The 27,736-nt window shown below is 48.9% G+C and overlaps 2 protein-coding genes across 2 annotated transcripts in view; both read right to left on the minus strand.

Annotated features, from left to right (window-relative positions):
* DDRGK1 (DDRGK domain containing 1) overlaps positions 1–15,634 on the minus strand; it is a 38,865-nt gene extending 23,231 nt beyond the window's left edge. The window contains exons 1-3 of the mRNA XM_083835787.1: positions 15,476–15,634; positions 9,253–9,411; positions 141–247 (exon numbers count right to left, since the gene is read on the minus strand). Of these exons, the coding sequence (XP_083691913.1) occupies positions 141–247; positions 9,253–9,411; positions 15,476–15,599 (390 nt within the window). The 5' untranslated portion in view covers positions 15,600–15,634. The remainder of the gene's footprint in view (positions 1–140; positions 248–9,252; positions 9,412–15,475) is intronic.
* Positions 15,635–25,115: 9,481 nt separating this feature from the next.
* LOC310898506 (olfactory receptor class A-like protein 1) lies at positions 25,116–26,169 on the minus strand (the record flags this gene model as incomplete). The annotated part of the gene is made up of 2 exons (XM_083833710.1): positions 25,613–26,169; positions 25,116–25,566 (listed from the first exon to the last, which is right to left on the minus strand). The coding sequence occupies exons 1-2, from the start codon at positions 26,071–26,073 to the stop codon at positions 25,116–25,118; spliced, it is 912 nt and encodes a 303-aa protein (XP_083689836.1). The 5' UTR covers positions 26,074–26,169.
* Positions 26,170–27,736: the final 1,567 nt, after the last annotated feature.

A 27,736-nucleotide genomic window follows, 5' to 3' on the forward strand; every position in this document is an offset into this window, starting at 1 on the left:
ATGTTTTTAAAACAAAACCGTAACAGTTGTAGTGATCATGCTGCCTTTGTCTCTCCTGGGTATCTGTTAGTACCAGTTCTTAATCAAGCATCACGATTCAGGCTCTGCTCTGGGCTTTATACGTGGCAGGAAATGCTTACCTCTCTCTGTGCTTTCCTGGCTTGTTTCTCTTCTAATTTCCTCTGCTTCTTTGCTCCAATTTTCCCAGATACCTGAAGTTCTGGCACGTCCTCAGCATCGTCTTCCTCTGCAAGATGGTGTTAAAGGGCAAACAATAACAATTAGATCGTCTGTGAAAAGCCCGTTCAAGAAACTTCACTGCTTCCTAGGAAAGCAGCAGCAGATGGAAAGGAGACACACATGTATTTCAGACAAGACCTATTAGATGGAAAAAGGCAAAAGAAATTCACACAGAACTGCCAAAGCCACAAAGTCAGAAATAACAAGGCAACACTCACTCAAGCCAGAGGTAAAAATGTACTTGATATTTTGAAGGAAGACTTCTACAAACGTTTCCTGCTTTCCACAATTACAAGATAAACTTTCCCTTACATACGGACAACTGTTAGCGCATCTTTACTGCTCCTCACCCAGCTCCAGAGATCTTCCCTCAGCTCAGCACAACTCATCCATCCAAAAAGGGGATTTCAGGACATGCCACTCATCCACTGGTTGTAGCTTGGCATAACTAACATTTACAGGAGGAGGGAAAACAACCCTGCAGCGCAAATTTTGGGCTTGACTGCAACAAAATTATACACAAATAGCTCACCGTTGTATGACGAGTGGTTGTTCATAAAGAGGATTTCTGCAGCTGTGGGATATGAAAGCGTCGTGCTCAAACGGTGAGCAAATGCGTTATGTTCCTGCTCACCTTGGGGCTAACCAAGGCTAAAGAGCTTTAAAAAGTCATTTCCTTCCCTCACCGCCCCCCCCCCCAAATATTTAGCGAGCATTTGGCCACGTTATTCACTAGTGTAAATGAGTCCTTGATTCTTCCACAGGAGTACTGCAGACTGATCGCAGCATTCAAAGAGAGATCATCCACTCTTTATCAAACCCCACACAGCTGATATTCTCCCTCCACAGACCACAGTCCCTTTTTTTTCCCCCCTCCTTTTTAAGGAACCAAGAGAAATTGCTATTAAAGAAGCATACGAACAACACTCACCCTTCGTTTTATATGCAGAATTAGGTTTGAAACACTTTTGTTTTACTAATTCCAATACACAGCATGGCGCTATGGTTAAGCCACCGAGACACATCAACAGAAACAAGTGTAATTGAGAGCTGTGTAGGTGGCTCTCAAGTAATTTAGCTGTTTTCAGGATATGGAAGTTAATACGAGGCAGGCTCGCTAGCTTGGGCTTCAGAGGAACGCTGGTATCTGATTTCTGAGATGATCAAAAGGGTTCCCCCTTCCTCCACCATAACCGAGTGCAACAGGGACACTCAGAGTCAACACAGTTGCTTCTATGATTTTGCTGAACCTTAAAAGAACTTCATTTTTTTTTTTTAATACTAGGCCAAGGGGAGTTCCAAACACAACGAGAGCACAACCCAGCATTAGCAGGCAGTACTCCTAATTCACAGTTTAATGCAGGTGTTCTTCTTTACAGCATTACTGCTGGAAAACATCACAAATATAAAATGCTATCTACGATACTATTCAACCCAAAGCTCTGAGTGCTTCTCAGATTTCATCTACATTAAAAATACCTGAGCCAGAGGTCAGGCAGAAGCGTAGCGAGGCACTTTTCCAGTCCTGGATCAAGTATGCCTTTGTTCAGTAACATTTGCTTTCCTCTTCCTCCTAATTTTTTTTCTAGTGGATGGGATCGCATCGACCAAAAGCCAAGAGGCAGCGATGCAGACGCAGCCGATGATTCAGTCCGACATGAAAAGGTCAACAACGTGCTAAACCTGGGTGCAATTAACACGTGCTAAATAAACCCAAACACGCTGACAAGGGTATAAGCTCTTGGCACAAGGGCTTGCTGAATCAATTAGTTATTACAGCAGAACAGCTGCACCAAAAAAAAGCAGGGTGGCCGCTGCACAAAGCATCCAAAACCAGAAAGAAGTTATCGATTTAGCTACAGCCACTTTTTTACACTCTTAGCTGCTAACAATAGCAGACCTGAGAGGGGTCAGTCCGCGGTACTTCGTGTGCTTCAGCTGTGATGCGAGGCCTGTTGCATTAATTGTCCTCACGTGTTATGAGAGCAGCTTGCCACCCACAGCAGTGGGGCTGACCAGCCTGCCGCTGTACTCGCTCAGGAAGCGTAACATCAGACATCATCATACTGCTGAAGCTAAAAATTATTTTGTTTGAAGGGTGATTTTCTGTGGTGCCCTGTGCAGCTCATCTGATGGCTTAAAACGTGGCAGCTCCGGGACGTACGTGGGTCTGTGGCAGGAAAGGGACAGAAGTTTAGCGCTCCGCATTTGACACAAGCAGTTTTTCAGCAGGGACCTGTTCCCAATTCTTTATCAGTCAGGTAAAGAACACCAGACCTCAAGGCACACAGAACCCTCTTCACCCGAACTGCTCGCGTGTGACACGAGGAGACACCTGCCATCAGGGTCTCAAGATGCTCTGGACCACCTCTGGAGAGTTCAGTGCAACTATTTCTACATTTCCAGAGCTTGCGGAGCATTCCCAGCAGCTCCCAGCTCTGAGACAAAGCAGCAAAGGTCTGACTTACGGTGCCGCTTTCACACCACCACCGCATCCTGATTTACACAAACTGGTGGCTAGCTGAGCAAAACCCACGAGTTTTTCCTTAGTTTCTCCTGAATGCTTTGGACATAAGAGGCAGGACAACAAGAAAGAGAGTTAACAGTCAAAACAGATGTCTGAAACTCTTGAAATTTAGAGTCCTTTTTAAAAATACTTCCAAATATCATTAAAAAAGAAAGTGTACTGGAGTGCTGATGTTCTCTATCAGGACAGGAATTTACCAGCTACCGTGTACAGGATATGCAAAAACTCCAAATGAAATAACCCCCATCATATATTTTGGTTGCCCTTGACATCGATATCAAAAATCCCATCTTGCCTCCTCTTTAGTTTTGGAAGTTTTCCACCAGAAAGGATGTTGCTACTCACACAAAGCTCTTTGTGCACAGCTAGCTGCTTGATTTACTATTTACACAACACCTAAAAAAAAACAGAATAGGAAAAAGGGGGGGGAGATGCCAGGCAAAACAAATGGTTCATCTTGAGGACAGAAGACATATGCGTGCTGTAAAGATCGAATAGATGTACGACACCAGCTACTAGAAGGGAATCAGGCAGCCATATGGAAAGGTGTGGGCATTCCCGAGCAGCGCAGCGCTGCAGTGGGACAGCGATAACTTTATTTTTTAATTCTAGTGGCTGTCCAGCTCAGGAACCAAATGAAACATCCGCTTCTTAATCTGAAGCCACAAAAATCAGCCTGTGCTTAGGCCAGAAAAAGGAGAGTAAACAAAGGACGTTAGCCCCTCCGAGCAGAACAAGTGACTTCAAGTTCTTTCTTAAATCAAGCCATATGGCATAACTGAGAAACCACACACCTACAGCTTCTACACGCCATCTGCACTCGAGATGTCTCAAGGGCAGAAACACGCTGTGGATACTTTGATAGCACCGAGTCTTTCTATATGAGTAGGAGCAAGTCAAAATTAACTTCTGATTTACAAGTGAGGGTATCAGTAGTCAAAGTTTAACTGTACTAGAAAGGTTTTCTACTGATTAAGCACTAAAATTATTTCAGTTATGTCTATTAATATAGTTCTAGTACCAGCTGTTTCGCAGGAACACCATGGGACCACAGCAACGTTTACAACTTTATAAAACTTCCCGATCTTTTAGCCAGAATATGGGGAGACGCAATATGACATGAAATTAAGCAGCAGTTTTTTTTTTTCCTATTCTGGCAGATTCCAGCACAGACACATTCTTATGTACACCATCCACTACTAAGTGGATGTAAAGATTATAATTTATTTTTAATATTATTTCCCCCCCCAAACCAGCACAAAACATTCATGTAAGATCTTTTCAGACGTAAGATTTGAATGCTGGATTTAGATGCTAAGAAAAGCAGTAATAGGCATTGTAACAGGGCCAATTACTACGTATTTTAAGCTTCTAAAGACTTCTTCTTTCCAATTTTGTGATTTATTTCTCAATAGCCATTAATACTTTTAAAGTAAAACATGTGATACTGATGCCCAACTTTTGCCAAGCAGAAGACAAGAGGACCTTACAATTTAATTTATGTTGGAACAAACGGCTTTTCCTTATTTATTTTTTTCTTATTTTACAAGCTAGAGGCTACGATGGGGCTATCAAAAGCTGTTGGCTTTAACATTATCAGTTCTGTGCAAGTAAAGTCATTAAATTTAACCCGACATTCACTGTGCTGGGTGTTCCTATACCTGTGCTCTGATGTACAGGCCTGAAAAGGCATGCAGATGTAGGGAAATTTAACATTTACGAGTCACAGGGCTGCCAAAAGCAGACAGTCTGTAGTTTACTTCAGTTAGGAATAAAAGTTGTTGATTAAACCAGATTATTCCTTTGGTGCAGTCCCTACTTTGTTTTAAAATACATATTTGAAACATAATAATGCACACAAAATCCCATTTATTTTATTTTAATTTTGCAACACGGGAAAGAACTGACCAAATCAGCTAAAATCAGCTAAAATCAGCCAAATCGGCTAAGTTTGTGGGGTGTGAAGGTGAGCGCCTTCCAAAAACCAAACCCTTGTCCTTGGAACCGTGGCAGACAGCTCGGGCACATCCTTCTCTTTCTGTTTCTTTCTTCTCGTTTCTCTCTCCACCAAGCTCAGCCTCGCTGCTGACAGCCACCGAAGCCTTCCACCCAGAGGATGCCCAGTGGTCTTTGCTCTGCTTGGTGGTTTGGAGATCGCTATCACTTCTTAAAGCAGCCTTTCTTTATAACTGCCCTAAATCATGGAGCGGTGACACTTTTCAGCCCACGTTCCTCTCCTCCCACCCCAACCGGCCCCTCCACGGGCGTCAGCAGCCGGTTTTCACCGACGACACCACTCCAAGTGACAGAAAACCAGGACTGGAAAACCCGTGCCCCCCTTGCTGGCTGACTAACAGCCCTTGGGAGAAGCAATTTGCCCGGGCACGCCTCTGTCTCTCCACAAACTCTTTGTACCATGCGCTGAGACAGGCAGGTTTTCTCACTACGTGTCTATACAAAGTCGCTGTCAGAAATAATGTTTAACAGTCCCTCAAGCAAAGGCATTTGCATCGGATCATCCTCCTCGTTATTTTTACCACGGAAGGATCAAGGCGATCCAACCACAGCTGCTGTTAGAAGTTCATCCCTGCAAGTTTCTTATGGCCTGATAGGAAACTGCAGCCCTAAAGCCTTTACTCCAGGGAACTTTCTGCTCCAAGAAGTAAAAAGCAGCACCAAGGCAGGTTCCTCCGTCACCTCTGAGCTCCTTGCAGCCTTCAAGGCACCACGAGCAGCTTTGGAAGTGCCAGCTCAGCTCCAGAACCAGACGACCGCTTTCGCTGCACATAAACAGCAACCAAATAAAAGCTGTTGACAAAACGCCCCTGCGTGCACCAAAGGCGATTAGAGTCCGAGTGGATGCACGCAGAACATCAGCCACGCAAAACCAAGAGCCAGAGACAAGGGTCAGGCAACAAATAGATGGGATAAATGGCTCCTGCTATTTATTTTCGCTGCTGCCTGCCACAAACAATCCCCAACCTGACTCCAATTTATCCCCTTTCCCTCCCTAGCTCGGCCTCTCCTGCCCTAAATGATTAATGCCTGAAATCCACCCCCCTTTTATGCCTCGCAGTAAGTTTATTTTTGTCTCTGCTGTAGTTAACCCCACAAAGCCACTTCTGTCTGGGTTCAATTTAAATTAAGCCGCACCAGAGCTAACCAAGCCTGCTAGCTGGGATATCAGAGGCGAGCTAACCACAGGAACACACAACTCCAGCACCGACCGCTCTCCTTCCAGACTCAGGCTGCAAAGGGAAAGGCAGAGAGGCACGTTGTAGCAGGGCAGACGTCCTCTGAGGCACGCAGATCTGTACGGCAGTCTCCAAGACTGCCCCAGGGTGCAGGAAAGACAGCAGTGTGATGACTAGAACGAAGCTGGGCGCCACAAACCAGCCAAAATCATCTTTCTAAGCCAGCCAAACCCACCTTCCTAAGCCTGCCTGCAAGTCGCGTCGGCGGAACCCAGCTCAGGGGGTCTCAAGTCATTTTGAGAATTACTTTGTCACCAGTTACAAACATCTCCCCATCAATCTGTGGTCATGGGCCGGTATTAATAGACGCTGGTATTCTCACAAGAGGTGACCTTATCGGGTCCTCTGCTAACCACTGAAAAACATTACTCAGCCAAACCGAGCCAGCGTGGGCACCCGGCGAGCGGGCTGCCCCCACGGTGCAGCGCAGCCCACGTGGAAGCCGTGAATAAGGAGCCCACACGAGGCGTGGGCTGCAGGTCTGGTAGGAAAGTCAAGGCTTTTAGTGCTTCCCCCTCTGCTTTTTCTGTCTCTACCAACCTGCAAGTCATTTAGGTGCCTTACCCCACCCAAGCTACAGGAAGAAATTACAACCTGATTTAGCTCCGCTCGCAATGGGTAGAGATTTGAATATTCAAAACCATCATTTGCTATCCTTGTTCGTTTTAAATGACTCCTCCTTACCCAGAATTGCAAGTAAATAAGATTTCGACTACAGACGGGACAATTAAAAGTTTCTGAGGTTCTGCTCCTGCTGCCAGTTTTTGTTCCCCCTGCCTCATTATTTCAAGAGAGATTTCAGTTCTGCCGCAACTTAGCACAGGCAGCAGAAACTGCTAGTTTTTGTACCCCCAAAGCTTAGGCTTGTTCTGGAATTGAAATCTGATTGTTAGCTGGAAAAATAGAGAACCCTCACCCTAACCACAACTCCAAAGCCTGCACGAGTTGCTTTGAGATGTTTCCTAGAGTCAGCAGAACGGGCTCCTGGCCAGCAGAGTGCTCTGGTGGTAGCAGCAGCTCCCACCTGACAGCGCTTTACGGCTGTGGCAGCAACACGGATATGGCCTGGGGATCCTCACGCCCTTCCCGAGGTCTGTGCCAGGAATCTTGCAGGGAAGCGGCGGCGTTACGCCTGCGCTGACCTAGGGCACACATCAGGATGGCACAGAGCAGGATCACGCAGCTTTGCTCAACGCTAAACACAGGCTCGGGTTGGAAATCCCACACAGGGATCAGAAATGTATTAATAAAATTGCTGTAACAAATTAAGAAATAATTTGACAGTGAAAGAAAAAAAATCCTCTCCAGCTGCAGATGCCTGGAAGCCTTCTGAAGCACATTTAGAAGGCAGGGCTGACGAAACCAGGCGGGCTCATTCTCAGCTCTGCCAAATAACTTCGAGTGCCCCAGCTGGGCCCATGCTGTCTGTGACTGAAAACCACTGCAGGCACCCCGAGCTCTCTTCTCATGTGAGCCAACTGATTTTTGTTACACACAGAACACTCTGTGAGTTGTTGGGACAACTCACTGTTTCAGCAGGGTAAGTGGAGGCAGTAGACAAAACTGCTCCACGTGGCAGTGACACAGCGAAAACGCATGTGGCCCCTGCCTGGAGGAAACAAATCTGGAAGTTATCCCAGGCCCCTGCCACACACCCACAGAGTGGGCTTCAAAACATGTAATTCATCCTTCCTTAGGTGAAAAAAAAAAACCACAAAAACTCTACACTAATACAGGCAGCTCATGCCCAGGCTAACGGCCGTGTAGCAGACCCAGTCGATCTGTATCGGAGGGAGATAATCCCAAATAATGCTGCCACGAGCCATTCTGCACCTCAGGGCAGGATGAGGGACAGGAGCTTCTCTCCGCAGCTCTCCTGCTGATGTCTGTGCTCACTGCCCAAAGGCTTTGGTGTTACTGCTGTGCACCGGTGCTATGGCACTGGGAGAAACCATCCCAGCATATGAACGGGGAAAAAAAAGCACAGAAACCATGCAGAAGTTAGAACAAAAGAACAAGAAGTTGTTTAAATTTAAAAAAAATAAAAATAAACAGAAATGTCATCTCAAAACTTCATGCAAGAGCTGTAGCACTTGCATCTGATGTACAGTGAAGCTGTGAAAGAATTATTTATAAAGCCCAATGACACAGACTCTTTTACAGCTATGGTGATAAAGCAAGATAAGCCTTTTCCTTTCACAGCTTCACTGTCGGCCTTTGGCATTGAAACTTTTGATGCCTGGAGTTTAAGGGGAAAGCTTTTTTTGATTTCATTTTCCTCGCAGGACGTTATCACATGAAAAGAGAGAAGCAAAGTTGAAAAGTTCAGGCCTGTCAATTTTCCATTTGTGCAACCGTTGGACACGACCGGCTCGGAGAGCACGTTTACCTGCCAACGTGAGCGGAAAATGAGCTTCTCTCAACTGCAAGACAAGAAAAGCCGGGGGGGGGAAAGCGCAATTATCTCCTAATCATGGCCTCACGCGAATGTGTGCTCAGCGTTTCCCACCCAGCGCAGGCCAAAACCATCACCCTGATCTCCACTGCAAGTGCGAGCGAAGCAAGGTCCACTTTTACCTACACCTGAGTGGAAACCCTGAGCGCTTCACCCACAACCTGAGAGCGAGAGGAGTCATGGTGATAACGTCTCCGAAGAGTAACAGAGATAATGGGTGAATTTTCACGGGAAGAGTGAGTGGGACTTGCGGGGTACAGAAAGGTGTTATTTATTACCATTTTCTTCTCTACGACCACGCTAAAAATACAGCTATTAACTGTAGGTCCTGTACAGGAACAGAGGACTCGCTGTCAACAATCTGCTGGCAGCGAGACAAAATGCTGCAGTCTGGGGTGATCCCAGCTAAGCAGGCTCGGTTCTTGTCACCAACTGGATGGCTTCTCAGAAAGCAAACTCCAGATTTTGCAGAGGTCAGTGGGGAATTAATGCTCCCCACCACCTTGCACGATAGCAATACTTTGCTACTGCTTGATATTTTAGTGCAAGGTGATGATTTTAGTTACCCAAATTTAACCTGCATGGCTCTGAGGAGATACAAAAGCAGTTTCTAGTAAGCAAGTAACAAAATTAGAAAGCCAAACAGATCACAGTCAAGCTGCAAACGATTCCCAAGCTGCTAAAACGAAGATTTTTCTTCAGGAGCCAACTGCAGCCCAACATCTGCTGCTCAGGTCCATGTCGATGGCTGGAAGACGAACTGAACCAAACTTTACCTTCCGCCCACTCTTCCGCCTGCTGTGCTCTCCTCTGGGCCAGCAGCCGGTTCCCCATGTTCCTCCGGCGCCTCGGCATCCCGTCTCCCCGCTCCTCGACGTGGGGCCGAGGTCTGGCCACTGCCGTCGCCGCCGCATTTTGCTGGGGTTCCTCATCAGCTGCAAGAGGGAAACCAAATCGGTGAGAGCGCTGTCACCTCGGCTTGCTACAGCTGCCCTTTCGCCAGTCAACTCTGGCAATCAGAAGTACTATTTTCTAATTGTACTATTAGATACTATTTTTATTTATTTCTTTAATACTATTTACTAAGTGCTGTTTTCTAAATGACAGAAAGTCTCTCCACTCTCGTGGTTTTGTTCCTGAGAGGCAGGAGATACCTGCAAGTTGCTTTCCTGTGACTAAGAAGAATCATGCACCGATACCAGTCAGTTTTGCACCACTGTACTGACCACTAAAGAAAATACTACAGCTATGTGCTGCTAATGTTTGTCAGACCACATCCTCAAAAAAAAATAAAAAATCCTTACCCAAATTGTTCAATAAATTCCTATATTTGATCCAAATAATCTGTTTCTCCCTTCCACCTGAAAATATTTCCCTTTACGTGGTGAGCCTGGCAGTCATTTCTGACTTACAAAAGGCAGGACCCAGAAGTACTTCTCTTCCCTTCTACAGTATTCAGATTTTTATTTTTTTTATTTTGCATTTGTGCCACATAGCAGTAGATTCATCTGAATTCAAGCCTGGCTGCATACTTGTTTCACTATGGAATATGTAAATCAGCATACCCGAAACTAAACCTGAACAGCAAGCAAGAACCACAAATTAGAGGCACACATAGCCGAAGACACGGGGAATCTTCATCCTACCACACTTATCTAACATCTCCAACAAATCCACGTGTGGAAAGTGAGCGCGAGCAGAAATCGGTCCAGAGCTCCAAAGGTCCCTGCAGCTCCTGCTGCCACCCCCTCTGCATATTCTTGTTGTTAATTGAGATCTGACAAGCGAGGAACAGCTGGGGGACAGCAAGAGAGCAAGTGACCGACCCATGGGCTCGCTGCAGAACCCCACAGGTTCTTTTTGAGACCTCCACGATCCCACTGCTATCCACTACGGTACTGATGCCAAAACGATCTGATGGTGATAAAACATCACCATCCTCGATACCCGCTTTGCATATCCCGTCGATAAGAGCAACTGATATTTGTGTATGCTGTTACTTGCTTGGTCCTGCAAAGAATTAACCACTAGGGCCTTCATTCAGCTCAGCATTCAAACAGTCTCCGAAAGCTGCAGAACATTTACTTAAACCCGGGACACATTTTTGTGCTTGGCTGGATTCTGTGATGTCCCAGCAGGAGCACAAAATGCTCTCCACGCTCAGCCAAGTCTCCAGCATCCGCTGATCCAAACAATGCCTTCCTAAAAAAAACCAACACCCTACTATCAGCATATCTGCGATCAGAAAATAACATTCATTATGACTGCATCTGCATGACGATCAAAGGTGCGCTTGCAGCTCGTCTCAGGGTATCTCAACCAGCTTCAAAGCAGCAGACGGCGGTGCTGATAACAACACAGCTGCAGCAGCCCCGAGCTCAGCACAGGCTGCAAAGCAGAGCACTCGGGGGAAGCATTTGGCCAGCAAAGCCATCAGCAGAGTTCAGGATTGCTGCAACCATGCTGCGAGCAGTCCCCCAGCAAGCGCTCAGCACTAACTGCAGCACCGTGACATCTGGAATTGAGTCACTGCGCTGTCACACTGCTGTCACCCTCCCGTTCCCATCCCCTCCTTCTGTCTGTCGACCAAACCGGGTCCGTAATAAATTACAGCGCATAGGCTCCAGGGATCAAATCGTTTTGCTTCAAGACTTGCCCAGGCTTATTTGTGGCATGCTAATGATTATTCTGAACGCTGTTCAGCAGGGAGGGAAGCATTACGCTGCAGAACAGCAGCCTGCTTACTTGGGACATTACTAAAGTGCCAGAAATTCTCTTAGTCTGCAAAAAGAACCTCTTATACACACGCAATATTTCTCTTAATGCATCCTTGAGATGCCCTGCCATTCAAACCTCAGCATCCTTTCACCTGAAAGCTTCAGTTTCTATGCTAGTAACTGCCAAAGGTGGTCCTGCACAGCGCACCAGCTGCGAAGGTTTAACGCTCACTCATTCTGGGGCTTGGTTTGCGTTCCCATCATCCTGTGAAACAGAGGCCATTGAGCATTTTGTAAGGGAGGAACCTATTTATAAGCCACGCGGTCATTTCAAGCTGAGGTGTTTACCCCTCACAGAGAAGAGCATGTGAACAAAGCTATCTGTTTCCTCAATTTAATTCTCTCCAGGTGACCTGACAATTTCTCACAGTTGACCAGTGTTAACAGGGCTCAGAAGATAGTTAAAAACCAAACCAGAAACCAGTCACCAAAGCTGACCCATAGAGTAGAGAGATCTACAAGGCAGTTGTTGGACAATACTTATCTTTTTAGCCCTCCAGAGCACTCAGACAAACAGCAGAAGACACCTATGCACCACAAACCGTCATTTAGTAGAAAAAGGTGTGCTTTACTACATCTTTTTTTCCCCTCCTGCCTACAGCTTCTGTTTGCAAAGCATTCACCCGCACAATCACCTGAAAAACACGAAGGTTAGTCCTGGCATTTCTTCCCACCCTTCACGAGGAGGAAGAAAAAAAGCATTATCTACGTGTAACATGCGTGTACCCGTCCGGTTCTCCAGGGGCCAACGTGTCCACGTGGCTCCGGTCCTCCCAGCACCTAGAAGGCTGGACGTGCTCCCTCTCCCCCTGCCTCTGCTCTGGAAGCATCACAGATGACTAGGGCTGCACACAGAGGGTGTGACTGGCGGTTTCAAACAGCACAGAGAATACTCTCAAAAACCCTCCTGTTCATATTCTCAGAACCGTCACATTTGAGGTCATGAATAACCTCCTGGCAGGTCAGACCCTGATGTTTTTCCCCCTACTCCCGCAGCGCAGGGAGCGGTTGGGCCGCCGCGATTATCTGGAGACACCTCGCTCTTCGTTTTCCTGTAGCTGCAGAGGTCGCAGACCGAGTGGCACCCCAGGCTAGCCGGTTCACGCAGCCATTAGTCACCCAAGAGCTGAGCAGGCTTGATACAGAGCCACCCCAGTGAAACTCAATGACCGGCGCTATATAGGTCAGGCAAGCCGATCCAGGAGCTGCTTGACGGTTTGCAGAATGGCAGGCCAGTCGAAATTAATTAGATAAAGCCCACAATTAACGGGCATTACAAACAAACAAGAAAATTCAACAGACGTCTGGAAAAATGGACGGGGCTTCAAAGCTCGTTTCAGCTTTTGTTCTAAGCTTTAGGCTCTCCGCTCTGTGACTCAGCCTTTCCAAAAGCAGGGAACACCTCCTTCCAGGGGACAGAGGCTCGCTGCCGTGCTGAGAGGAGCTCTGCTTTTTGAGAAACATCAGCACAGAGCAGAGGCTGTAGCTGATTATTTCATGCCACTTGTCAGTCAGTGCACAGCAGCAGCTGCGAGACCGTGGTCACGCTATCGGAGCTCTTTCTCAAAGAGAAACAGAGCAGAACCCTGCTCTGAAAGCAGAACTCTTTCCTAAACTGGATGTGAAGCACGTTCATTACAAAGAATACCGAGAAACCTTTCAGAGCCCAGACTTCTTCAGACCTCACTTTACATTCCCCCAGCTAGAAACCTGCTCCTTTCTGAAGCTTTGCAAATTTCCACTTGCTCAGAGCAAATACATTTGCCCTTGATAACCTTGCAGCACGTTATCTTTAGGTATAACGGATAAGCAGGTCCACCAGCGTTAACACCTGGGCTAGCAAGTTTCGAGGCAGTCCGTCAAGACACAGCTCCTGGCTGGTGATGTCCCTCGTCCCGCAGCGCCCAGCGGGGAGAGCTCCACCTGCCGCACCCTCACCCGCCGGCCGGACTTCCTGCCGCCGCGCCGGTGCCTTTTACCTCCGCACTAACCTGACCTGCGAAATTTGATGAGAAAGGGATTCAACACGCAACAGGTGGAAGGAAGCCTGCTCGGTGTCCCTGAAGAGGTATTTTTGCCCGGCGCTGCTTATCGTACCAGGGCATGGTCACAACAAGATACGCCACCCGTGTGTTAAGGGCAGCGAGGCTGCGTTTTTTCTGTTCTCAGCAGACAAGCCCAGGCGTGACAGCGCTGGAACCACTGTGCTGCTTGAAATGACCTCTCGCAGGAAATACAAAGTTACAGGATATACCTCTTGCCATCATCAGCCTCCCACTTTAGCTAAAGCAGTCTGTTCTACAACACTTTGTAAGAGCAAATCTGTAAGAGAGAGCATAAAGGGTCATCATCGCCGTGCAGCCCCAGACATTACAAGGAAAGAGCAAGCTGCCACCCGTTCTCTAGCTCAAACTTCCCTGGTTTCATGTCCTTTCCATGCAATACGACAGGTTTACCAGCAGAACTGTAGCAGCTTCCACTTTCTACATAAGAGATGGGAAAGGGAAAACAAATTCCTGGTTAAGGCTGAATTTTGCAAAAATTTAAATACCCCACGGCCCCAGTGGTTTTGAGAAATAATTTCTGTTGTGCAAGGAGAATAAAGTCACCCCCACAAACTGAAATTCTGTGGAGAACTTCAAAAAGATAGAAATCAACACATTCAGGTAGCAAATTTTCATAAGCCATACAATAAAAATAGGCAAGACCGATTTGGAAGTATCAAAAAGATGCCACTGAAAAAGCAACTTCAAAACAAATTATTCTGAATCTAAGCTAATTTTAACCAGGCTGCTCAAAAATAGCATTGAGGCTTCTTGAGAATTCAGATAATTTAAAATGACTGTTTGGCCTTCACTTCAGTTAGAATTTTATACGCTTGAAAAGAAGAGAAGAAGAAATCCTCCCCAGCTTCAAAGAGTCTGATTTGCCCAAGTCACGATACGAGCGAAGCTGAGGAAATAAAACATCGCCAGCAGCCTCATTTCTCTGGGACATTCATCACTTGCTTTTACCAGAAGCTCAGCTCCAAGTAACCAGAAACCAGACGAAATTTCATCAGCTTCCATGCTGCTGAGAACGAAAGATTTAGAGCAGGTCTGTACAAGAAACAGCGTGAAAGAAATATGCTGGAAACTTCAGTTTTTAATCCGTAAGAACTGGTTTTAACACAAAGTCCTTACCAGCACATGCTCTTGCAGCAGTATGACTATGTTTATACTGTTGGTTTTTTACCTTTAAAAAAGAAGAAAAAGAAAAACAACTACCCATGCTACCTCACCCCCCAAGACAGAACCCAAACACCAAAACCAACCTGAAACAAGCAGAAAACACCCCAAATTCTGGAACTAGCGCTAGTGTATAACCAAAGGCTTCAGTGGCTGTCCTGGCTAAACATCTGAGTACGAGTCCTCAGAGCCAAACAGTTTCTCTTCGTTCCCTCTGGAAATGCAGCCGTGCCGGCGAGCTTACTGAAGAAATATCTGACTTCTTCCCCAGCCCTAAAAGCACAGAGCCTGCTTCCCCCACAGCCCCAGGCCGCCCAGCCATAAACCAGCGGTGTTTGGGAGCCTGGAAGTGCTGCATCATCCCGTCCCCACAGCGCGGGGCTGGCTGGGGAATGGGGCAAATTCTGCAAAATCTGGGTAACGCTGGCTGGGTGTGAGGCAGGACGGGAGGCCCTGCGGGTGCGTGAGAGGAATATTGACTCCACGCTTGGCTGGACGCTTGGCAGGGTGCTCCAGGAGATCCCAGGGGATAAAACAGCCCACAGGACGAGCTGGGGAGGGATCCTATGGAAACCTTTTCCCCTCAGAGGTCTCAAAAGGAGCTCGCCAGGCTCTGAGGGGGGAACCCCAACACACTTCAACGCCGCCCCCAACGGTCCTACAGGGAGCAGCGGGGCCGAGCCGCCAGCAGGGGCTCCCTACAGGGGGGCTCCATGCGGGGGTAGAGCCTCGGGGGGCCGCGGGATCCCAGGGGATCCCCAGGGATCCCCAATAGATCCCCCCCCCCTTCCCTCAGGGGAAGGCCTGAGGTGAGGCGCTTCCCCCCCCCTCACGGTCGCCATGGAGACGCCCCCCTCCCCTCCCGGCGGGAGCAGGGCCGGAAGGGGACCGGGCCCCCCGCAACGGGGCGGGGAAGGCGGGGAGGCGGGGGGGGGGGAGGGAACCGGAGAGGCCCCGGGGCGGGGAGCGGGGGAAGCCCCGGAGCCGAGACCCACCTGCCCCGGGCCGGCGGCGGAAGCGGGCGGCGAGGAAGAGGAGGGCGGCGAGGAGAGCGGCGGCCGCCGCCAGCAGCAAGGCGTCCATGCCCAGCGCCGGCCCGGCCCGCCCCGACCCGACCATTGCGCCCGTGGGCTGGGGGGGGGAACGAGGGGGGGGGGGGGACGGGACTTGGTACGGGCCGGAGCTAGCGCGGGGCGGGGCGGGGAGAGGCGGGGCCTCGTCAGGGAGGGCCTGAGGCGGAGTCACGGAATCACAGAATAATAAATAAATTAAATAATAATAAAGGCTGGAAAAGCCCTCCAAGATCGTCTGGTCCAATCATCCTCCTACCGCCACTGTCACCCACTGAACCACGTCCCCAGGCACCACGTCCAACCTCTCCTTGAACACCCCCAGGGACGGTGACACCGCCACCTCCCGGTCACCCCGTCCCTACACCTGACCGCTCTTTCTGAGAAGAAATGTCTCCTCATTTCCCACCTGAACCTCCCCTGGCGCAACGTGAGGCCATTCCCTCTGGTCCTATCACTGGTTACCTGCGAGAAGAGGCCGACCCCCAGCTCCCCACAGCTTCCTTTCAGGCAGTTGCAGAGAGCAATGAGGCCTGCCCTGAGCCTCCTCCAGACCAAACACCCCCAGTTCCCTCAGCCGCTCCTCACAGGACTTGTGTCCCAGGCCCTTCACCAGCTTCGTAGCCCTTCTCTGGACACACTCCAGCACCTCGATGTCCTTCTTGTACCTAGGGGCCCAAAACTGAACAGCTCATGTTCAGGCGAGCATTGACCAGCATCCCCAGATCCTTTTCCTCTGCCCCAAGCCGGTAGCACTGCATGGGGTTGCTCTGGTCAAAGTGCAGGACCTGGCCCTTAGCCATGTTGAACCTCATCCCGTTGGCCTCTGTCCGTCGATACAACCTGGTGGTGTCTGCCCTCAGGGTGGGAGGTTTGCGAAGGGAGGTTGTTGGTCCAACCACCCTATTTAACACAAAACCGGCACGTTGCGAGCTGTGCCCAGGCTGCTGCTGGTCACAGAGAGGAAGATGAGGGGAAAAAACTCAAAGTTATGAGGGAAAATCACTTATAAATGAAGGCCTGGCTGTAGGGTACGACTCCCCGCCAACACTGGGGTCACTACTGAGGTGTCTCCCTTGTTGTTACACCGGGGTGTAAACTTGCCTTGCACCCGTGAGGAGCTTCTGTCCTCCTTTCGGTGTGGGGGATGTAAGGGAGATGAAATGTGCTCAGGCTGGAGCTGCCTGGCTCTGCAGCGCTGAGGTAGCTGGAGAGATGCCATGGTGATATGGCCTGGACTGAGTCAAGTTTGCAAAAAGAGATGCTGACCCTGAACCTGCCCATAGCTACTTGTCTCACGTAGTAAGCTGGCTTAATTCAGTAAAACTGCAGAAAACCGGGCTGCCCAGAGGAAACCTTTTTTTTTTTTTTTTTTTTTAAGGTCAGGTTTGCATCGATCCGTGCAGAGCTAGTGCTAGCTGGGCGGCCTTTGGCTGTGGCCCAATAACTGCTCTAAGCTCATCCAACGCCGATGTGCAGCCAAATGGAGGATCTGCCTCCTGTCAGTTCCCTTTGCTCTGTGACCATGCAATACTCCAGAGCACGGAATATATTATTTATTTATTTATTTCCTGCATTTGTTTTTTAGCCAGATCAGAACGAGCATCGACATGAGAGATATTGCAGGAACTTGGAGCTGGGGGGTGGAGAGCAAACTTCCCCCCCTGCTTTAGGAAGTCAGCCACTCTTAGACCTGAAACTTTGTTGGGCTCAGCCCCAGTCCTTGCATGAGCGAGGAGAAGAGTATTTTAGGTTTTACTGGTTTTGACTTGCATTGTGGTTATAGCATTCTGACTGATCCAGCCCCTTCTTGCCTTAGATCACTTTAGTGTAGCCTATTAAAATTATTTGTGGTTGGAGGGATTATGTTTTTTGGGGGGGAAATGTTTTAATGAATTGAAAATGGATATTGAAAACTATTGGACGTCTGGACATAATCAAAAGATCTGTTTGCTAATTAGTCATTACTGTGGTCTACAGCACTGACTGCACATCCCATCATGTGCTTGAGATAAATGCAGATCTGTCTGCCACAGAACAACCGGATATTACTAAGAAATTTGGTAACAGTATAGAACCAGCGACAGAGCAGGAAGGTCTCCAAAAGAAACTAAACTATAGGCTGAATGTTTTATTGCAAAGCTTTATTTTAATAATAATCTTACAAATCTCATTTTGAAGAACAATGACAGTGCTCCTTTGTTAATGCTCTGCTCAAACTGAGTTCTCTGTGGTCTGTTTCCTTCTTACCAGGTTATTCTGCAACTCACTGTTTGGTCAGAGAGGATGCTTCTTCTGGTAACTTTTGAAGCACTGGGAAAATTGCACCTATACATGATCAGATAAATTACGAGCTACAGCTTTCCTGGTGGTTATCTTCAGTGTATGCTTCAGTGGACGGTTATTTTATATCTTGTATAAGGGTCAGGATTGGTTTTAAAAATAAAAACTGACTGACTGAATGAAAAATGTCTATTTTTCTTCCACACTTTGCCTGCAAAATTGAAAAGTGGAGACTAATGGAAGTTAAAAACCCTGGTATTAGTTATTTTATCTGCAGAATATTTCACTTTTCAGTAGCCAAATGCTGAATAATGTGTAAATCCTGACACAGATGGAGCAAAATGTGATGAGGGGAGTGACCCTGCTTTCTAAGATGAGTTATTTGCCTCAAGCTCCTAACATCAGATAATTTTTGAATTTGAGATAATGCAAGAATACATGAAAGTAATACTTGGGGCTAAAATAGGGTTTGATTATTTCCTCCTCTCTCAAGTGTTAAATAACTTTTTGACAGAGCTAAAGCTATAACGGAATCACTTGATCAAAATTAATTTTGATTAGAGATCATCCTAAACGTCCTAAGAAATATGGCCGAGCCTTAAATTAGACATCTGGGTAATCTTTGCTGTCCCGCAGTCCTGTATCAAGTACAGTGACACTGCTGAGAAAATAGCAAGCGGGCAGCGGCGTGTGCTTTGCACCAAGATCATCGCTGGAGGGTGGGAAGCGATGGGGAGCCGTGTTCTCACAACCTGCCCGAGTTCAGATATACGCACGGGGTAGCTCGGCCCCAAGTGCTCTGGGTGTGCAGGAAGCCTTGTCCTGGAGCCACACACTGTCAGACACCAAGGAAAGCTTAAATAACGTGGACAGGAAGAAGTGTTATTACAGTCATTTCACTTTTGTTCTTGTCTGCTTGCTTAGCAGGCTCTCATTTCTGCTTTGCTTGTTAGCAGTGGCTGTGGCACACGTGGAGGGAGCTGGTGGCTGCCAGATATTGTCATCATCCAGCTAACGACCTTGGTCCGCAGCCAGCCCTAGTTTGTGCGAGTGGTACGTGTTTTATTTGCTTACATGGTCCCTACAGCCTTCAATAATGCGGTGATATTAAAGATGTGATGTCATCCGGTCCTCTTTGGGCTGCAGAGCTAGAAGATGAGTTTTTTCCTGTAGGTGTCACCATTATGCCGTGTAGAAACAGCTTAAATTCTACGGGAGATGAAGGAGAATCGCTTGGTTGCTCAGCTCAGTTTGTGCCGCCTGGGTTTGTTCAGAAACATTTTACATCCCCGGGGCTGTATTTCTCAGATGCCTTTTTATATTTTCCCTAGTTTAGATCTGGAAAACTCCCTCCGGTTCTTTTAATAACCATGGACTTTTTGAAGGATTTGGGGGCTGGCTCCCTGCCGAGACACCAGGGAAATATATGTGAGGTGCCAGGGCCGCGTGAGGGCTGCGATGGGCCATGGGTGTTAGCGAGTTAAAGGACCCCCAGTTGGAGTACGACTCGTCCCACTCACTCTTGCAAGTGCTGCACTACGGTGGGACTGTAGTAATCCCAAACCTGCAAACCCAAGCGATTTCCTCGATCAGCTTGTGGGTGGTGCTTGATCCCGAAACAGGCAGTTTTGTGGGTAAATCTGGGACTTCTCAAATTATTCCTTATTTTGACAAAAGGTCAAGCAGCACATTCCCTCCCCCTCCAAAAAATGTCTCATTTTATACAAGCATTATATACATTTTTGTGAGTGATCAACGCTTTGCAATACCACCATCCATTAACCCAGCGGGCAGTGCAGTCCCCGAGGGTCGGATTCAGTAAGTTTACGGCGGCATTGTGCGTTGACGTCCGGTAATGAGACTCTAAGCAGAGGCAATTCAGCTTCGTCTGTGCTGATAAACGAAGTGCAGCCAGGAACGAAATGTATCCTGAGCCCCGTGGCCAACTGGCACAAAATGCCCTCCTCCTCGCTACTAAACCTTCTTGCCTTCCAGAAGAGGGCGGCTGGATGCAAATGGAGCGCCGGGAGTGGTTCCTGGACTCTTCTGTGCGTTGAACCATGCCTGGGAATTATCCAGGAAAAAGCAAATTAACACCCAAATTTATGCCGGGGAACTTTCTGACAATTTTCCCACATGGATGATTGCTTTCCAGGGCTTGGGCATGCCCGGATTTACAGTATGCCTGTAACCTTTGTGTAAAATATATTTACGGAGCGAAAATAAGGCTTTTCTGCCTGCCTGCTCCCTGCCACTTGGATGGGTATGTCTGGTGTTCTTCCAAGTACTCGCCCGTAAGTGTGTTAGCGAACGGAAACGTTTCTGGATCCACTGCTTTGTGCCAGTGGGCACAGAAGGTCTCCAGCACCTTCCAGGAGGCACTCAGCAGGCTGCAGGATCGGGTTCTGGGAGGCCTGCGAGTCGGTGTGCCAGGGTTGCTGTGTACTCAAGAAGATCTGCGGACGTATTTCACAGCTGCGGGGCAATGAACGGATACCTGTACACATGGGGCTGAACACTCAGGACCAGGGTGCAGCACCTGATAGCTCAGCACCTCCCCAAAGCCTTTGAAGAGCCACGGCTCCACTGCGAGCCGAACCCGCTCCCACCCTCTGGGCTTGCGGGACCAGTCTTGGTCTGCTGGCGCTTTGTTCTCCCTGCTCCGCTTGGATTTTTTGTTTAAAGAGAACTAATATAGCTTGGAGATGCTTGAGATAACTTTTACATTTACCTTAAACAGAAAAATCTAAATAAAAGAAAGAAGCCACCCTGGGGTTTGTCCTGCTGTGTTGTGTTTCACAGCAGCTCCTTTCTGCTCTGCAGGTCTGAGTGCCTGGCCTGGTCCAGCCACAGCTTCTGGGGCAGATATTACTGCCTGAGAGATGCAAGAAGTGAGATTTGGAGATCAGAAAAAGGCTGGGCAAAGATTTGAGACAAATAACGCCAATAAAAATATAAATGTAAAAGCCGTCCGGTGAGGCTAAGGATTTCCTCGAGCGGGTCCTCAGAAGTACTTGGGGATGGAGACCGCTGTGTTAATAGAGGATTAGAGGAAAAAACACTGGAGAAGCAAAATCCCTGAGGCTGAAATTCGGAGGCTTTCCTCCCGCATAGGCAACGTGCTGGGGATTTACCTCTCTGCCGTGACTCAGCCCCATGCGGTGGAGCCCAGCAGGCAGGGCGCTGGGTCAAGCTGCAAGGGCAGCGTGGGTGAGAAATGATTCTCCAGAATTTCCTGGTGAGCACTGAAGCAAAACCAAGAGCTTTCAAATGTTCCTTGGTGCACAGCGAAGCCACGCAGGGTGTGTGGGTTTTTGTGTCCTCCTCCGTAGCCCTGCCTGATTCCACACTGGGGCTGTCCCTGCTTAATGCACCAAAGCTGGTGGTTCAGAGCACATGGTTGTGCGTGAGCATCCTTCTAACAATTCATCCATGTAGTTTTCTTCATCTCTTTTGGCTGTAAATTATATAGGATGGCTCCTATCTGAAGTTTAACGGGAGTAGAGGTGTTTCCAGAAAAGAGGTTGTACTTCTGGAAAGCTTTCTGCTGGAAATCGCCCTTACCAGACTCTGTGTAGCTGAGCTCGGTCCCAGCACCAAGCCGATTCATTTCCTGTGCCTGGCCTTTTGTGGCTGAAAATCAGAGAGAAAATTATTGACCTTCTTCATGAAGCCAGTCCTGGGGAGGACAAGCAGTGTTATTAACCTTCAGTGGTTGCTATCATTCTGGGCATCTTTTCCTTACAGCGTGGCTCCGCTTGCACAGCCCTCTTCTCGGCAGCCCGGCCTGATGAGCTGTTTGTCTAGAGCCTTAATGAGCTCCCTGTCTCTTTTCAGAATGTAAATCGTAGCCACTTTAGAAGGCATTAGTTCAGAAGGCTGTCACTGCAGCCCCGGTTTAATTTCTTCGGTTGGTTCACTTGTTTCCATTAAAACCCATTTAATGAAAAAAGCTATCTTGTTCTCGGGGCAGCCACCTCCGTTTGGAAGGAGCGAGCGACGGAGCCGCGTGAGTGGCCGCCCAGACAGTGACCAGCACGAGGGGATGGAAATTGTGGATAGCTCTTCTCCTCCCTCAGCGCATCCGCAAAGGAAAAGGAAAGCAGAGACGTCAAAATGCAGCTCGGTTCCTTTGCTGAGCGTGGGCAGGCGGAGAAATCCGCCACAACCTGCCCTGCCCTGAAGGAGGGCGGCTGCTGTCACGCAGCGGTGTCTCTTGGGGTGTCCCCGGGGACGGATGGGAATTTGCAAATCTAATGCGATTGCTGCTCGAGGTAAGGCTCTCGCCGCAAAAAATGCGTTCTCCTGGCCAAGTTACTCACATCGAGTGCGCTTAGCTGGATTGCAGACTCCACTTAATGTGAGTGTTGCTCGCCGTTTAGCATCTCGGTTTCGGCATTAGCAGCTTGAGTCACAGCCTGCATTTCTCTTCTGGATGCAACGCACAAGAAGACATTTTTACACTGCCTTGGCTGGAGGCTAAATTGTGCCTCTCCCAAATGTCACCTCCAGGGCAAAGCCTCCCTCCAAGACTTCTTGCCTTTCTCACCGTGCCCGTGCCTTCCCTCTGCACGCAGGACCAAGTGATGACACAGGCCAAGGAGCTGATCCAGGCTTCTGACAACTTTTTTATCACCAAAAGAATTAAACAGAGGTGCACAGCCCAAGGCCAAGAGGTAAAGGGCACAAGCTGCAGCGAGGGAAATTCCACTGAGATAGAAGGAAAAATGCTTTCGGCGTGAGGTTGGTGAAATGCTGGAGCACTGGCCCACAGGGGAGGGGGCACTGATTCCCCTGGAGGTATCCAGAACTCAGCTGGACGAGGCTCTGAGTTAATTTTCCCCGGGCTAATTTTGAAGTCGACCCTTTCTTGAGTGAGGGGTTGGGCTGCAGACTTCGGCAGGTGCCTTCTGTCCTAAATGCTTGGGCATTTTTATTTTCTGCGAACGACCCTGAAATAAAACAGAAGGAATTGCACTTACAAGGAGAGACGAACGCAGGATGTGCTTTGAAATGCCACCGTTCCGCCTCGGCAGCTCCTTCCAGGGTGGAATATTTGCTTTTTCTACTTGAGCTGCGTGGAGTCCCCGTAGCTCGGAGAGCTGGCAGGCTGCCTTCCTCTCCCTGGAGCTAATCCGAACAGATTACAGGATGGAGCTGGGGGAGAGCAGGAGAAGGCAGAGTGGCTTTATTTAGGAAAACAATCCTTAAAATCAAAGCACCCAGCAGGACTGGGAGCTGCAGGAGCTGGCTGGTACTGTGTTCATCCCGTGTCGTGCGTCTCGGCGGAGCTGCCTTCTCTCTCCGACAAGCGGTGCTCCTGGCTAGTATTAATTTGGCAGCGTGGCCAAATGAGCAGAGCAGCTGTCCGTGCTGTGCCCGATCCGTGGATAAACGGGGGGATGTGGGACCGTAAGGACTGTCGGGCCGGATTAGGCTCGGGGCACGTGTTAGCCGGTGCCTGGCTTTATTTGACGGCCAGCACGGCAGGTTTCCAGCGGTCATTTCAGGAGCTGCGTGGAAGGATTTGGAGGAAGACTCCATTGTTTCACCCCCTTTCCCTGAAATATTGCCTGTCTGCCTTCCTTGCAGAGGTCGGAGCTCAAAGGGTCTCTGGCACTTTTGTGGGAAGATGTCAGGACTGATCCGTGGCCTCTTTGCCAGGGGCTACCAGGAGCCTTTTGCTGCCTCTGTGTGTGTTTTACATGTGCAGGGTGCATTGAATCATGAAAGCCTGGAGCCTCTAAAACAAACAAACAAACACAGGAAGAAGGACAGGGAATCCCTGGCACCACTTGTCCCCCAAAGCAGTCACAACAGTGCTTCTGCCAGGATCTGTTTCTGCAGAGACCTATCTTCAGCAGGGGTCAAGCTGCTCAGAAATGATCCTTGCTCTGGGCAGCAGAGCCTAAAGGGGAAGAAATTGAACCAGATCCCCTGGAGAGAGACAGAAAACCAGCAAACCCGCAAGAGAGATGCACTGGGTTTCATCTGCCAGTTGGAATCGAATAATTAGGGAAAAAACAGTGAATGGAGCTGGATTTCTGCATAGCCCTTCCCTGGCTGAGCATCTGTTCAAGTGCCCCAGGCACTGAGCATCCTCCCTGGGCTGCAGGCAGGTTGTTACCCCCAAGAGATATACTCCAAGGTGGAAAAAGATACCAATATATCAATATTTGGTAGGCTTATATGGGCAAGACAGGCAAGAAGAGACCCCAAACCCCAGTAGCTGTTGTTGGCTTAGAGGGGAAGCACAGTAGCAGAAGGAAGTTTTGGGGCAGCACTAGAAAGGAAGGGAAATGCCTTTTTTCAGCATGTCAGCTGAAGTTTAACCATGCACAATTACATCACTCAAATCAAAATGATAATGGAAACGATTTATTTTTTTTTTTAAGGAACGGCACATGGGAAGTTTTATTTCTTTTATTCCTGGGATCTGTGCTCGGGGTTAGGCATGAAAATTACATGAGGGTTTGAAGTTATGTTTTTCCCTTATTTTCTCATCTTTCTTATACACGGAATGGTCTGAAACAAGAAAACGCGCCCTGGCATTGTGAATGCACGATTTGTGTTTGTTGAGAAATAAATGCTTGGTGCTGGAAGCCATGAACATCTCTAGCATAGCACCTGCCCCTAGTCTCACCTTCATAAAACCATGAATTTTGAAAACATAATCTTGCAGGGTTTCTTCCCAGGTGGGGTGACAGCTCTGCTGCCCATATTCCTGTGATGTTTGGGCTTTCCGAGGGCTTTTGTTGCTTGTTTTCTTTCTTGGTGAGCTGCTGTGGAAATGGGAACACTCGCCTGCCAGCGACAATGCTGAAAAATACCCGCTTTCCCTGTTATAATTTTCAAAGGTAACAAGTCCTTGGGGGCAAATATGTACTTGATCTGCTGTTTATTATGGGCTGTCACCGACTGGTGGTGATGGGAATAGTTCTGCTTGCTCTCATCTGACCGAAGATAAATGTTTACCTGCAGCTTTGCCTTTTGAAATAAGCTTTCCGAGGGATATTTTCCGTGACACATCTCTGGGGCAAATCCATAGCTTGATGTCTGCTGGATCTGTTTCCTGATTAGTTAATTCGTCTGGCTGATGACGGCTCACAATTAGCGCAAGGTGCAAGACGAAGACGGATGGGAACCTCCTGAATTTTAAGCACGATCCGAGCGACGTTTCCAGAAAGCTGGCAGGAAATTATTTGACATGCCTGAAGAAATCCATCACGGCAGGCGTGCTTTCTGCCTGCAGCTCTGGAGAGCCCACAAAGGGGCTGGGAGGTTACAGCTCCGCTCTCTGGACAAGGGTAGGTTTCTCACATCTCAGGCACCAGCAGGCTTCAGCGAGGTACCGTCGGACTTCCTTGTAGCCAAACACGACGGCGTAGGAACTGGCTGAGTAAGAGATGCAGGACAGCACCCCAGAGAGCCCTCTGAGGATGCTGCTCTCAAAGTGGTGCTTGAGGAACCCTGAAACGAGAGCGATCCAGGCGATGTCATTGCAGAGCCAGCAGACAACATAAATGGAGAGCAGCGAGAGCAAGATCTTTGTTGCCCGAGCCGTGTGCTTGTTACAGGTGCTCCCCGTGGCGGAGGCAGCCCTTAGCTTTCTCCTTTGCCTCCAGAGGAGGTCCATGATGAATCCGTTCAGGATTATTACGAGGGCGATGAAGAGGAGATCCAAGCCAACAGACACGTAGGTGGCGAGCTTCATGATTACACTCCCCGGAGAGCTTGAGCAAGTGCTGGTGGTCAGGCACACGGCGGTTTCGTTAGCGCTCCTCTTTGCTGGTGCGTTGTACCGAAGGTAGGGGGAGTTGGAAAACGATGCTGAAGATCCAGCAGCCAGCCAGGATGCTGCTCACGTAGTGCCCCTGGTGCCTGGAGATGAACTCAGACCAGTGATGGTCCGTCCTGTGGATCTTTACCAGGTGGAGGACGCTGAGGTTCTCCACTGACCAGATGCTGATCACCCTCAGCATGTGGTACATGTAGAGGAGGACGCGGCACCCCCTCTCACCAAAAATGCTGGTGTTGACCAAGGAGAGGAAAGATGGGGCCTCTTTGTAGCAGCAGAGTAAGAGGTTCACCGGGGCCGTGTTGACAACGATCCTGTCCAGGGGCTGAAGGACTTTGTGCCGGATGGCGTTACTGGTAAAGGCAAAGAGCACGGTGAGGTTGCCTATCGTGCCAGTAAGCACCAGGAGATAAATGAAGATGGAAAAAGGCTTACACACCATCACAGGCACCTGCAGAGGGGTCCCCGAGCCTTTCCCAGCTGCTTTCCTAACTTTTTCCTCCTTGGGAGCCCTGGCTGCTCGAACCTGGCGCTCTGCCTCTTGCTGTGTGCCCCGTCTCGGCGTGTCCTGCTCCCCACCACGGCTTGCAGACTCCAGCTCTGCCAGCTCCGATCGCTTTGCCGCCTGTGCGGCTGCTCTTATCTCACTCGGAAGGGCCGGGGAGGGTGGAGATTAGGCAGGGAAGTGTGCTGAGGCTGCAGACGTCACCTGCGGAATTGGAGAGGTCGGCAGGTGAAAAGCCCTGCAAGAAGTGGTGGGGCTGGGGAAGTGCAGGTGCAGTGATGCTTCCTCCAGCCCTCCCTCGTGCTGAACCTCATCAGACCCCTCAGACCTGATTTTCTCCTCCCTTGGGGCTGTCATATGGGCATGCACAGAAATGCCCTGCTCAGAGACGCCGGACCCCTTTGTCCTTCAGGATCCAGCATTTGAGCAGTTTGGGTTTAGGGCCCCTGCTCTGAGCAGTGCTGTCAGGGCACATCGGACACTGTCGGTGTGGCTGCTATCAGCATCATCAGACCCTCAGCAAGAGACAGGTGTAAAAATTAAGGGTCTCTGCTAAAAATCAATCAATCAAACAAACAAACAAACCAAACCAAAACAAAACAAAACCACACCACAATTAAAACATTAAAAACAAGAGGAAAAGTCTGGGTTCACACCAGTCACATAAAGAAGCTCCCTGGCTCACCACCACCCAAGTCCTCTTCAGGAGGAGCCGCTGGCCCAGGGTGGCAGAGGGCTCCTGGCTCCCACAGAAGAGATCACAGCTTCGGAGTTTCCTGCTCTCCTCTAAAATAAAAGCTCTCATCTAAAATAAAACCCTGCTCGGGAAAGATGTGGTGTAGCTGGTGTAGGCATGCTGCAGGGCGTGCTGGTGTCTACAAGAAGCTCTCTGAGAACAACAACCAGAGCCCGGGGCTCAGTTATTCTCTCAGACTCTTGCAGTATTTATTCATTTGAAGGCAATACTTCAACCTCCGTGGCAGGATTATTATTATTTTTTTTTTCCCATGCGAAATATCAGCCCTGGGAATCGGTTCCATTTTGCCAGACTTTTCAAAACCCAGCCGCCATTTATTTCACTGATACGAAGAGGAACCATGCTAAACTCTTTTTTTTTTTTTTTTTTTCTCTTTTTCCTAGTGGAAACACAAGAAAAAAAAGAATCTGATTTTCTCCCATCCCAGCTTTGTTCCCAAAGGGTGCTGACTCGGGGGCTGGATCAGACGGGGAGGGCAGCCTCCCGTGTTGGAGGCCAGCCCCCTATTGCGTGGCTGAGGCTCTGCTGTGTCCCCGTGGAGGCCAGCTGCTTTTGCAGCTTTTTTTGTGGGCTGCTGTCGGCCGTGCGAGGGTCAGCATGGGGACGAGGCAATAACCCTGGTGCAGGAATGAGGGCTCCCCTTGTCGAGCTCAGACCCACGCATGTCCAGCCTGTGCTGTCTCTCTCTCGCACCTCCGTGCTCTAACGGTGGCCAGAAGCAGATTTTTCCCCTGCTTATAGGAACCGGGAGAAGATCTATGGTTTTCCATGAATGCCTTCGATGGACCTTTCCTCCCTGTGTTTGCATCTTCGCTTTTGAACCCATTTACAGGAAAACCTGCT

Source organism: Anser anser, assembly GCF_964211835.1.
Source record: "Anser anser genome assembly, chromosome: 4".
Taxonomy (NCBI): Eukaryota; Metazoa; Chordata; class Aves; order Anseriformes; family Anatidae; genus Anser; species Anser anser.